The 13,715-nt window shown below is 44.6% G+C and overlaps 1 protein-coding gene across 2 annotated transcripts in view; it reads right to left on the bottom strand.

The window, feature by feature from the left end:
* The window catches only part of slc15a2 (solute carrier family 15 member 2), a 261,524-nt gene that overhangs the window by 102,921 nt on the left and 144,888 nt on the right, over positions 1-13,715 (bottom strand). Inside the window, exon 16 of one of the 2 annotated variants that reach the window (XM_070875244.1) lies at positions 2,526-2,651. The exons of the other annotated variant lie outside the window; for it this stretch is intronic. Within the exon in view, the coding sequence (XP_070731345.1) occupies positions 2,526-2,651 (126 nt within the window). The remainder of the gene's footprint in view (positions 1-2,525; positions 2,652-13,715) is intronic. 2 annotated transcript variants of the gene reach the window in all.

Genomic DNA, 13,715 nt, shown 5'->3' with positions numbered 1-13,715 from the left:
TGAAGGCCTAGCTCTGTCAAGCCCGTGTGGTGGCTGATGTGCAACGGTCACCCCACGTTAAAAAAAATCCACGCACAGGCATCTTCCACCCCCTCAATTGGAGTTCAGGACTGGAACATCGGGTCCTTCATTGAAACATCTGTGAACCCATGTGGAAGCAAGTCATCCTCGTTCGAGGGACCGCCTAGGATGAAATATTGGCTAGAACACCAAGAGGGTGCTCCCTTTGTCTCTTCTTCCAAATAGTGCCATGCAATCTTTTACATTCACCTGAGAGAGCGGACGGCGACTAGGGTTAACGTCCACACACCGAAAGGCAGTATCCTCCCTCAGCACTGCACTGGGAGTGTCAGCCTGGGTCATTGTGCTTCAATTCTCTGGAGCAGGACTGTGAACCCAAAACCGAGCGTGACTCAAGACTGTGAGCTTGCGACCCACCGAGCCATTGTTGACAGCCCCAACACAACCCAGCACTTCGAGACCTAAGGCTGGGCACAGTGGGAAGAGCGTGGGTGTAAGGTGCATGAAACACAAAAGTTTAGTATGCAGGTACAGCAAGTGATCAGGAAGGCCAATAGAATCTTGGCCTTTATTGCAAAGGGGATGGAGTATAAAAGCAGGGACGTCCTGCTACAGTTGTACAGGGTATTGGTGAGGCCACACCTGGAATCTCAGCACTGAACCTTGCGGTACCCCACTAGTCACTGCCTGCCATTCTGAAAAGGACCCGTTTATTCCTACTCTTCGCTTCCTGCCTGCCAACCAGTTCTCTATCCACATCAGTACATTACCCCCAATACCGTGTGTTTAATTTTGCACTCTAATCTCTTGTGTGGGACCTCATCAAAAGTCTTTTGAAAGTTCAAATACACCACATCCACTGGCTCCCCCTTGTCCACTCTACTAGTTACATTCTCAAAAAATTCTAGAAGATTTGTCAAGCATGATTTCCCTTTCATAAATCCATGCTGACTTGGACCAATCCTGTCACTGATTTTCAAATGGGCTGCTATTACATCTTTAATAATTGATTCCAACATTTTCCCCACTACCGATGTCAGGCTAACTGGTCTATAATTCCCTGTTTTCTCTCTCCCTCCTTTTTTAAAAAGTGGAGTTACATTAGCTACCTTCCAGTCCATAGGAACTGATCCAGAGACTATAGAATGTTGGAAAATGACCACAAATGCATCCACTATTTTTAGGGCCACTTCCGTAAGTACTCTGGGATGCAGACTATCAGGCCCTGGGAATTTATTGGCCTTCAATCCCAGCAAGTTTCCTAACACAATTTGCTGACTAATAAGGATTTCCTTTAGTTCCTCCTTCTCGCTAGACCCCTGGTCCCTGAGTATTTCCAGAAGGTTATTTGTGTCTTCCTTCGTGAAGACAGAAGCAAAGTACTTGTTCAATTGGTCTGCCATTTCTTTGTTCCCCATAAATTCACCTGATTCTGACTGTAAGGGACCTACATTTGTCTTCACTAATCTTTTTCTCTTCATGTACCTGTAGAAGCTTTTGCAGTCAGTTTTTATGTTCCCTGCAAGCTTACTCTCATATTCTATTTCCCCCTCCTAATTAAACCCTTTGTTCTCCTCTGCTGAATTCTAAATTTCTCCCAGTCCTCAGGTTTGCTGCTTTTTTTGGCCAATTTATATGCCTCTTCCTTGGAAGAAGGGACTGAGTGTAACGTAGCCAAGTTTGCTGACAATACAAAGATGGGAGGAAAAGCAATGTGTGAGAGGACACAAAAAATCTGCAAAAGGACATAGGCAGGCTAAGTGAGTGGGCAAAAATTTGGCAGATGGAGTATAATGTTGGAAAGTGTGAGGTCATGCACTTTGGCAGAAAAAAATCAAGGAGCAAGTTATTATTTAAATGGATCAAGATTGCAAAGTGCTGCAGGACCTGGGGGTACTTGTGCATGAAACACAAAAGGATAGTATGCAAGTACAGCAAGTGATCAGGAAGGCCAATGGAATCTTGGCCTTTATTGCAAGGGAGATGGAACATAAAAGCAAGGAAGTCTTGCTACAGCTATGTAAGGTATTGGTGAGGCCGCACCTGGAATACTGCGTGCAGTTTTGGTTTCCATATTTACGAAAGGATATACTTGCTCTGGAGGCAGTTCAGAGAAGGTTCACAAGGTTGATTCTGGGGATGAGGGGGTTGATTTATGACGAAAGATTGAGTAGGTTGGGGCTCTACTCATTGGAATTCAGAAGAATGAGAGGTGATCTTATCGAAACGTATAAGATTATGAAGGGGCTTGACAAGATGGATGCAGAGAGGATGTTTCCACTGATGGGGGAGACTAGAACTAGAGGGCATGATCTTAGAATAAGGGGCCGCCCATTTAAAACTGAGATGAGCAGAAATTTTGGGGAGCGGGCAGGGAAGTGGACCTGAGTCCATGATCGGATCAGCCATGTCCTTATTAAATGGCGGAGCAGGCTCGAGGGGCCGTATAGCCTCCTCCTGCTCCTATTTGTTACGTTCTTATGTAAGGTAGTGTCGACATTTACCTGAAAGGGGGTCATGGTGACTGGAATGCCACCTTGTCCTTGGAGAGTGACTTGTATGTTTTTATCTGCCAGGTTTAGGAATTGAATGTAGCTCTCTTTCGCTGTGGGCTCAGCCATCACAGTTTTCTGAAAAGTAAAAAGATATCAATATAGTTTAAAAAAAAAGTCAAAAAGGCAAATTAAACCCAGCTGGACAGGCGCCCTTTCAAACCTGACTGATCGGTTTATTTTTGTAAAGAAATGTGGATACGGTAATGCAGAGAAGCTTGGATTCATGATCCAGTAGAATCTGAGTTCAAATCCCACCAAGGTAGCTTAAGGATTTGAATTCACTTACAAATTCTGGAAATAAAATTTTGGTGTCAGGAAAAGTAACCTTGACTCTGTCGGACTGTCATTAAAAACCCACTGGTTCACCAATTCTCCTTAGTGAAGGAAACCTGAGGCCCTTACTCGGTCTGGGCCTACACGAGACTCCAGTCCCATCCAATGTGGTTGACTCTTAACTGTTCCTCTGAAGTGGCCTAGAAAGCCAGTGAGTTGTATCAAATCACGACTCGGGACAACTAGGGATGGGCAATATATGCTGACCTTGCCAGTGACACCCACATCCTGAGAATTATTATTAATACTTAAAAAAAAATTAGCATCTGCTTTCAGCCTTGATCTGGTTGGGGTTGTCAGCTGAAGGCTGCATGATACTCAGAATTTCCCATACCTCGAGAACCTTTTATCAACAAAAGCAGACATTGATGAGGGGATTCAACAACGTCTCCAGTGCTCCAGCGCAGCATTCGGCCGCCTGAGGAAAAGAGTGTACCTGTTAGACAGGACCAGTGTCTGCAGGACCTTCTCAACCTCTGCTAAACACCCACTACCCAGCTCCCTAACAGTCACACCCTCCCTTTCCTGAACCTGTACTTTCATCTGGAATGTGACTGTATTCTGGATAAAACTCCAGAAATTCCTCCCCCCGCTTCCCCCCCCCCCCGTCTACCAGTGCCAATTTATGATTGCTTGTCCATCATGCCACACCCCTCCTCTCTTGGCACATCCTGCCAATGGGGGAAGGCTAGAGAGTCTCGGACTAGGGGGGGGGGGGGGTTATATGATAAGGAGTCACAGTCTCAGGATAAGTGGTCAACTTTTTAGGACGGAGATGAGGAGGAATTTCTTCACTCAGCAGATTGTGAATCTTTGGAATTCTCCACCCCAGAGAGCTGTGGATGCTCGTTGAGGTTGCTAAGATTTTTTGAGGAGCCCTGCTTCTATTTCTTAAGTTTTTATGCGCACAAGCAGCTTCTGTGTGGTTCTCATGGCCAACCTACGCTGTCCACCCAGACTGGACGAGTTCACTTTTGGATCGGGGCATCTGGCAGTTCCTAGAATCGAAACTGAATGCCCAAACTGTCTGATTTTTAAAATAGAAGTCTATTTTTTCCCCTCCCCTAATTTTATGGTGTAGAAGGCAGGGTGTTAATTGTTAAAGTTACCTGTGAATGTCCCAAGGTGTTGCTCACAGTAAGTGAATGATGTGCTGTTTTACAATCAGACTGTTACGCTGCGTTAAGTTTTATTCTGCTGCTGAGATGGAGCTGTGATTAATTTGGTTTTGTGCTGTCAAAATATAATTCCTGCGAGTGGGCAGAGTTCAAGGTCTGTGACATCCCCAGATCTGGTATAAGTTTCTAACTCCACACCAGAGTGTAATAATGGGCCTGAAATCCCGGCCTCCCTGGGTCAGTACGGAGTGTGTACGGACCCGGGAAGGCATCGCAAAAACCGGTTTTCAGTGCACAATGCGCAAGCGCTGAAAACTGGCTTTTCCGATCTGTCGAGCTGGAGCTTGACAGATCTTCCGTATCTCGGGAGCAAGGATACTTGCAGGGCAAGATTGCGGTATTTACCCATATCTTGCCCAGCAAATGTCCTGAAAATTCTTGTGCCTGATAAAAGCGGTACATAGTCTACTTTTACAGGAGTAAGAATTTTAAAATACACAAAAACATTTTAAAATAAAATTATAAAAACACATTTTATTGTTAAAAACCCTCCCCACTATGGTAAGTTTATTTTAAACCACAATTATAAAAGCTTTTTTAAAAAATTGGAAAATTATATATTTTTTTATAGTACATAAATAACTCATTTAAATTAATGAAAACATGTGGTGTATTTTTTCTATTTTTTTATTAGTGTTTTGGGTGTTGGGGGGGGGGGTTCTCAATCACAATAATGGGAACTCCAACTTATGGAGTTCCCATTATTATGACTGAGAACATACTTTACCTTGATTGGCTGCCCAGAGCCATGTGACTGCAGCTCCAGCCCTGCACATGTCCTGACGTGCATGCGCTGTGAAGCGCAGTCAGTGGAGGCCTCAGGACCGGGAACTCGTGTGGGCCCAGCAGCTTCAGGTAAGTGTGCATTTTTAAAACGTTTTTCCCTCGATCGCTCGCGGGAAGCAGCCGACCGAGATTTCTGGGCCATTGTGAAAGTCCAGTGTGAAACAATGAACTTTTCTTCCTTTGAAGTGTGACAGACACTATTAAAACATTTAGATAGCTACATCGATTATAGAAAGCCAATTAAGGTCAATTAATTCTCATCATCAGCAAATTCAACATCAGAACTGAGAATGTCGTAGAATGATACAGCACAGAAGGAGGCCATTCGGCCCATCGTGCCTGTGCCGGCTCTTTGAGAGAGCTATCCAATTAGTCCTGTTCTTTCTTCGTAACCTTGAATATATTTCCCTTTCAAGTATATATATAATTCCCTTTTGAAAGTTACTATTGAATCTGTTATGTCTTGGATAAAGAGGCAGACTAGATGCTGCAAGCTCAAAGTAAGTGTGGCCGCAGTCCTTTATTGAAGAACTTAGAGTGCCTCTATAGACTGTGAGACCGCCTTATATACAGGTGCTCCCAAGGGATTGTGGGATCCCTTGGGACTTCAGGGGATAAGCCCTCTGGTGGGTAGATATGGTATTTACATGTTTACATACATAACAACACTCCCCCCCCACCGCCCCGCCCGCCCCACCCCCCAAAGTCAATAGTGTAACTATTTACAAGGTGAGTCGATCTGGGGCCTTCCTTTCTCTGGTTGATCATCTCGGTGCAAATGCTGGTGTTGTTGAGTCGTTTGTTGGGCCTTCGCTGGACTGCTGTACAGCTGGCCTTGCTGGACTGCTGGGGGGGGGTGAGTCTTGCTGGGCTGCTGCAGGTGATGGGTTCTGCTTCGTGGTTAACTGCTGGGTCGGTTGCCACTTGCGTGTGTGTGTGTTGGAGAGTCAAAAACATAGAAACATAGAAAATAGGTGCAGGAGTAGGCCATTTGGCCCTTCAAGCCTGCACCACCATTCAATAAGATCATGGCTGATCTTTCACCTCAGTACCTCTTTCCTGCTTTCTCTCTGTACCCCCTGATCCCTTTAGCCATAAAGGTCACAATTAACTCCCTCTTGAATATATCCAACGAACTGGCATCAACAACTCTCTGCATTAGGGAATGCCACAGGTTTACAACTCTTTGAGTGAGGAAGTTTCTCCTCATCTCAGTCCTAAATGGCTTACCCCTTATCCTTAGACTGTGTCCCCTGGTTCTGGACTTCCCCAACATCGGGAACATTCTTCCTGCATCTAACCTGTCCAGTCCCGTCAGAATTTTATATATTTCTATGAGATCCCCTCTCATCCTTCTAAACTCCAGTGAATAAAGGCCCAGTCGATCTAGTCTTTCCTCATATGTCAGAACATCCATCCCGGGAATCAGTCTGGTGAATCTTCACTGCACTCCTTCAATAGCAAGAACGTCCTTCCTCAGATTAGGAGACAAACTGAACACAATATTCCAGGTGAGGCCTCACTAAGGCCCTGTACAACTGCAGTCAGACCTCCCTGCTCCTATACTCAAATCCCCTAGCTATGAAGGCCAACATACCATATGCCTTCTTCACCGCCTGCTTTCAATGACTGATGTACCATGACACCCAGGTCTCGTTGCACCTCCTCTTTTCCTAATCAGATAATATTCTGCCTTCGTGTTTTTGCCCCAAAAGTGGATAACCTCACATTTATCCACATTATACTGCATCTGCCATGCATTTTCCCACTCACCTAAACTGTCTAAGTCACCCTGCAGCCTCTTGGCGTCCTCCTCGTAGCTCACACCGCCTCCCAGTTTAGTGTCATCTGCAAACTTGGAGATATTACACTCAATTCCTTCATCTAAATCATTAATGATATTGTAAATAGCTGGGGTCCCAGCACTGAGCCCTGCGGCACCCCACTAGTCATTGCCTGCCATTCTGAAAAGGACCCATTTATCCCGACTCTCTGCTTCTTGTCTGCCAACCAGTTCTCTATCCACGTCAGTACATTACCCACAATACCATGTGTTTTGATTTTGCACACCAATCTCTTGTGTGGGACCTTGTCAATAGCCTTTTGAAAGTCCAAATACACCACATCCACTGGTTCTCCCTTGTCCACTCTACTAGTTACATCCTCAAAAAATTCCAGAAGATTTGTCAAGCATGATTTCCCCTTCATAAATCCATGCTGACTTGGACCGATCCTGTCACTGCTTTCCAAATGCACTGCTATTTCATCCTTAATAATTGATTCCAACATTTTCCCCACTACTGATGTCAGGCTAACCGGTCTATAATTACGCACTTTCTCTCTCTCTCCCGTTTTAAAAAGTGGTGGTATATTAGCTACCCTCCATTCCATAGGAACTGATCCCGAGTCGATAGACTGTTGGAAAATAATCACAATGCATCCACTATTTCTAGGGCCACTTCCTTAAGTACTTTGGGATGCAGACTATTAGGCCCCGGGGATTTATCGGCCTTCAATCCCATCAATTTCCCGAACACAATTTCCCGCCTAATAAGGATATCCTTCAGTTCCACCTTCTCACTAGACCCTCGGTCCCCTAGTACTTTCAGAAGGTTATTTGTGTCTTCCTTCGTGAAGACAGAACCAAAGTATTTGTTCAATTGGTCTGCCATTTCTTTGTTCCCCATCATAAATTCACCTGAATCCGACTGCAAGGGACCTACGTTTGACTTCACTAATCTTTTTCTCTTCACATATCTATAGAAGCTTTTGCAGTCAGTTTTTATGTTCTCAGCAAGCTTCTTATACTCTATTTTCCCCCTCTTAATTAAACCCTTTGTCCTCCTCTGCTGAATTCTAAATTTCTCCCAGTCCTCAGGTTTGCTGCTTTTTTTGGCCAATTTATATGCCTCTTCCTTGGATTTAACACAATCCCTAATTTCCCTTGTTAGCCACGGTTGAGTCACCTTCCCCGTTTTATTTTTACTCCAGACAGGGATGTACAATTGCTGAAGTTCATCCATATGATCTTTAAATGTTTGCCATTGCCTATCCACTGTCAACCCTTTTAAGTATCATTTGCCAGTCTATTCTAATCAATTCACGCCTCAAACCATCGAAGTTACCTTTCCTTAAGTTCAGGACCCTAGTTTCTGAATTAACTGTGTCACTCTCCATCCTAATAAAGAATTCTACCATGTTATGGTCACTCTTCCCCAAAGGGTCTCGCATAACAAGATTGCTAATTAGTCCCTTCTCATTACACATCACCCAGTCTAGGATGGCCAGCTCCCTGGTTGGTTCCTCGACATATTGGTCTAGAAAACCATCCCTAATAAACTCCAGGAAATCCTCCTCCAGTGCTCCCAGTTTGGTTATCCCAATCAATATGTAGATTAAAGTCACTCATGATAACTGCTGTACCTTTATTGCACGCATCCCTAATTTCTTGTTTGATGCTGTCCCCAACCTTACTACTACTGTTTGGTGGTGACACATTTGCGCGATCATGATATGTATTCTGTTGAAAGCGCCTGCTCTCTACCTGTTCGTGTAGATCAGGGTGGACTAACGAGAGCCTTGTCTTAAGTGCCTTTTTCATGAGCAGTTCAGCAGGAGGGACCCTGGTGAGCGAGCAGAACCTTCACCGTTGGACGCTGGCTTAAATGGGGCAGACGTGACATGTTTGACCCCATTGGGGTCATGAACTCTTTGAACTCGGCACTGGTGAAACACGGCCCATTGTCACTTACAAGGCCATCAGACAGGCCGTGCGTGGCAAACATGGCCCGTAGGCTTTCAATGGTGGTAGCAAACATGCTTGCCGACATTATCACGCATTTAATCCATTTGCAGTACGCATCCACAACCACTAAAACCATTTTTTCCAAGAATGAGCCTGCATAGTCGACATGAACCCTAGACCACGGTTTGGAGGACCAAGACCATAAACTTAGTGGCGCCTCCCTGGGTGCATGACTTAACTGGGAACATGTATTACATTTGTGCACACAGGACTCTTAAGTCTGCATCGATACCAGGCCACCTCACATGGGATCTGGCTATCGCTTTCATCATTACAATGCCTGTGTGGGTACTGTGGAGATCACTAATGAAAGTATCCCTGCCCTTTTTTGGCACAACTACCCGATTGCCCCATAGGAGTCAGTCTGCCTGTATAGACATTTCATCTTTGCGCCGCTGGTACGGCTTTATTTCTTCCTGCATCTCTAAAGGGACACTCGACCAAATGTGAGGTTATCCACTTTGGGGGCAAAAACGCGAAGACAGAATATTATCTGAATGGCGGCAGATTAGGAAAAGGGGAGGTGCAATGAGACCTGGGTGTCATGGTTCATCAGTCGTTGAAAGTTGGCATCAGGTACAGCAGGCGGTGAAGAAGGCAAATGGTATGTTGGCCTACATAGATAGGGGATTTGAGTATCGGAGCAGGGAGATCTTACTGCAGTTGTACAGGGCCTTCGTGAGGCCTCACCTGGAATATTGTGTTCAGTTTTGGTCTGCTAATGTGAGGAAGGATGTTCTTGCTATTGAGGGAGTGCAAAGAAGTTTCACCAGACTGATTCCCGGGATGGCAGGACTAACATATGAGGAGAGACTGGATTGACTGGGCCTTTATCCAGGATTGTACGTTGCCTCCCTGGTGCAAGGGTCAAGGATGTCTTGGAGCGGGTGCAGGACATTCTGAAAAGGGAGGGTGAACAGCCAGTTGTCGTGGTGCACATTGGTACCAACGATATAGGTAAAAAAAAGAGATGAGGTCCTACGAGACGAATTTAAGGAGCTAGGAGCTAAATTAAAATGTAGGACCTCAAAAGTAGTAATCTTAGGATTGCTACCAGTGCCATGTGCTAGTCAGAGTAGGAATCGCAGGATAGCTCAGATGAATACGTGGCTTGAGCAGTGGTACAGCAGGGAGGGATTCAAATTCCTGGGGCATTGGAACCGGTTCTGGGGGAGGTGGGACCAGTACAAACCGGACGGTCTGCACCTAGGCAGGACTGGAACCAATGTCCTTGGGGGAGTGTTTGCTAGTGCTGTTGGGGAGGAGTTAAACTAATATGGCAGGGGGATGGGAACCAATGCAGGGAGACAGAGGGAAACAAAAAGGAGACATAAGCAAAAGACAGAAAGGAGATGAGTAAAAGTGGAGGGCAGAGAAACCCAAGGCAAAAAACAAAAAGGGCCACTGAATATAAAGGGGCTGCAGGAGGGGTCAAAACTAAAAATCATCGTTTAAAAACTAGTATTAAAACACTCTACCTAAACGCACGCAGCATTCGAAGTAAAGTAAATGAGTTGACGGCACAAATCATTACAAATGGGTATGATTTGGTGGCCATTACAGAAACGTGGTTGCTGGGTGGCCAAGACTGGGAATTAAACATACAGGGATATCTGACGATTCGGAAAGATAGATAAGAAGGGAAAGGAGGTGGGGTAGCTCTGTTAATAAAGGATGATATCAAGGCAGTTGTGAGAGACGGTATTGGCTCTAATGAACAAAATGTTGAATCATTGTGGGTGGGGATTAGAGATAGTAAGGGGAAAAAGTCACTGGTGGGCGTAGTTTATAGGCCCCCAAATAATAACTTCACGGTGGGGCAGGCAATAATCAAGCGAATAATGGAGGCATGTGGAAAAGGAACGGCAGTAATCATGTGGGATTTTAACCTACATATCGATTGGTCAAATCAAATCGCATGGGGTAGCCTGGAGGAGGAATTCATAGAATGCATACGGGATTGTTTCTTGGAACAGTATGTTACAGAACCTACAAGGGAGCAAGCTATCTTAGATCTGGTCCTCTGTAATGAGACAGGAATAATAAACGATCTCCTAGTAAAAGATCCTCTAGGAATGAGTGGTCACAGTATGGTTGAATTTGTAATACAGATTGAGGGTGAGGAAGTAGTGTCTCAAATGAGCGTACTATGCTTAAACAAAGGGGACTACAGTGGGATGAGGGCAGAATTGGCTAAAGTAGACTGGGAACACAGACTAAATGGTGGCACAATTGAGGAACAGTGGAGGACTTTTAAGGAGCTCTTTCATAGTGCACAACAAAAATATATTCCAGTGAAAAAGAAGGGCGGTAAGAGAAGGGATAAACAGCCGTGGATAACCAAGGAAATAAAGGAGAGTATCAAATTAAAAACCAATGCGTATAAGGTGGCCAAGGTTAGTGGGAAACTAGAAGATTGGGAAAATTTTAAACGACAGCAAAGAATGACTAAGAAAGCAATAAAGAAAGGAAAGATAGATTACGAAAGTAAACTTGCACAAAACATAAAAACAGATAGTAAAAGCTTTTACCGATATATAAAACAGAAAAGAGTGACTAAAGTAAATGTTGGTCCCTTAGAAGATGAGAAGGGGGATTTAATAATGGGAAATGTGGAAATGGCTGAGACCTTAAACAATTATTTTGCTTCGGTCTTCACAGTGGAAGACACAAAAACCATGCCAGAAATTGCTGGTCACAGGAATGTGGGAAGGGAGGACCTTGAGGTAATCACTATCACTAGGGGGGTAGTGCTGGACAGGCTAATGGAACTCAAGGTAGACAAGTTCCCTGGTCCTGATGAAATACATTCCAGGGTATTAAAAGAGATGGCGGAAGTTATAGCAGATGCATTCGTTATAATCTACCAAAATTCTCTGGACTCTGGGGAGGTACCAGCGGATTGGAAAGCAGCTAATGTAACGCCTCTGTTTAAAAACGGGGGCAGGCAAAAGGCAGGTAACTATAGGCCGGTTAGTTTAACATGTGTAGTGGGGAAAATGCTTGAAACTATCATTAAGGAAGAAATAGCGGGACATCTAGAAAGGAATAGTGCAATCAAGCAGACGCAGCATGGATTCATAAAGGGGAAATCATGTTTAACTAATTTACTGGAAATTCTTTGAGGATATAACGAGCATGGTGGATAGAGTGGATGTAGTGTATTTAGATTTTCAAAAGACATTCGATAAAGTGCCAAACAAAAGGTTACTGCAGAAGATAAAGGTACGTGGGGTCAGTGGAAATGTATTAGCATGGATAGAGAATTGGCTGGCTAACAGAAAGCAGAGTTGGCATAAATGGGTCCTTTTCGGGTTGGAAATCGGTGGTTAGTGGTGTGCCACAGGGATCGGTGCTGGGACCACAACTGTTTACAATATACATAGATGACCTGGAAGAGGGGACAGAGTGTAGTGTAACAAAATTTGCAGATGACACAAAGATTAGTGGGAAAGCGGGTTGTGTAGAGGATACAGAGAGGCTGCAAAGAGATTTCGATAGGTTAAGCGAATGGGCTAAGGTTTGGCAGAAGGAATACAATGTCGGAAAGTGTGAGGTCATCCACCTTGGGAAAAAAAACAGAAAAAGGGAATATTATTTGAAAAGGGAGAAATTACAACATGCTGCGGTGCAGAGGGACCTGGGGGTCCTTGTGCATGAATCCCAAAATGTTAGTTTTCAGGTGAAAAACTGTGTGTTCCACAGGAGTTACATAGAAACATAGGAAATAGGTGCAGGAGTAGGCCATTCGGCCCTTCGAGCCTGCACCACCATTCAATAAGATCATGGCTGATCATTCCCTCATTACCCCTTTCCTGCTTTCTCTCCATTCCCCTTGATCCCCTTAGCCGTAAGGACCATATCTAACTCCCTCTTGAATATATCCAATGAACTGGCATCAACAAGTCTCTGCGACAGGGAATTCCACAGGTTAACACCTCTCTGAGTGAAGAAGTTTCTCCTCATCTCAGTCCTAAATGATCTACCCCTTATCCTAAGACTGTGTCCCCTGGTTCTGGACTTCCCCAACATCGGGAACATTCTACCCGCGTCTAACCTGTCCCGTCCCGTCAGAATCTTATATGTTTCTATGAGATCCCCTCTCATCCTTCTAAACTCCAGTGAATAACATAAGAACATAAGAATTATGAACAGCAGTAGGCCATCTAGCCCCTCGAGCCTGCTCCACCATTCAACAAGATCATGGCTGATCTGCCGTGGACTCAGCTCCACTTACCCGCCCACTCCATATAACCTTTAATTCCCTTATTGGTTAAAAATCTATCTGTGATTTGAATACATTCAATGAGCTAGCCTCAACTGCTTCCTTGGGCAGCGAATTCCATAGATTCAAAACCCTCTTGGAGAAGAAATTCCTTCTCAACTCGGTTTTAAATTGGCTCCCCCATATTTTGAGGCTGTGCCCCCTAGTTCTAGTCACCCCGACCAGTGGAAACAACCTCACTGCCTCCATCTTGTCAATCCCTTTCATTATTTTAAATGTTTCTATAAGATCACCCCTCATCCTTCTGAACTCCAACGAGTAAAGACCCAGTCTACTCAATCTATCATCATAAGGTAACCCCCTCATCTCCAGAATCAGCCTAGTGAATCGCCTCTGTACCCCCTCCAAAGCTAGTATATCCTTCCTTAAGGTGACCAAAACTGCACGCAGTACTCCAGGTGCGGCCTCACCAATACCCTGTACAGTTGCAGCAGGACCTCCCTGCTTTTGTATTCCATCCCTCTCGCAATGAAGGCCAACATTCCATTTGCCTTCCTGATTACCTGCTGCACCTGCAAAATAACTTTTTGGGATTCATGCTCAAGGACCCCCCAGGTCCCTCTGCATTGCAGCATTTTGTAATTTCTCCCCATTCAAATAATATTCCCTTTTACTATTTTTTTTCCAAGGTGGATGACCTCACATTTTCCAACATTGTATTCCATCTGTCAAACCTTAGCCCATTTGCTTAACCTATCTAAATCTCTTTGCAGCCTCTCGGTGTCCTCTACACAACCCGCTTTCCCACTAAT

Source organism: Pristiophorus japonicus, chromosome 3, assembly GCF_044704955.1.
Source record: "Pristiophorus japonicus isolate sPriJap1 chromosome 3, sPriJap1.hap1, whole genome shotgun sequence".
Lineage (NCBI taxonomy): Eukaryota > Metazoa > Chordata > Chondrichthyes > Pristiophoridae > Pristiophorus > Pristiophorus japonicus.
This window is presented reverse-complemented; position numbering and strand designations above follow the sequence as displayed.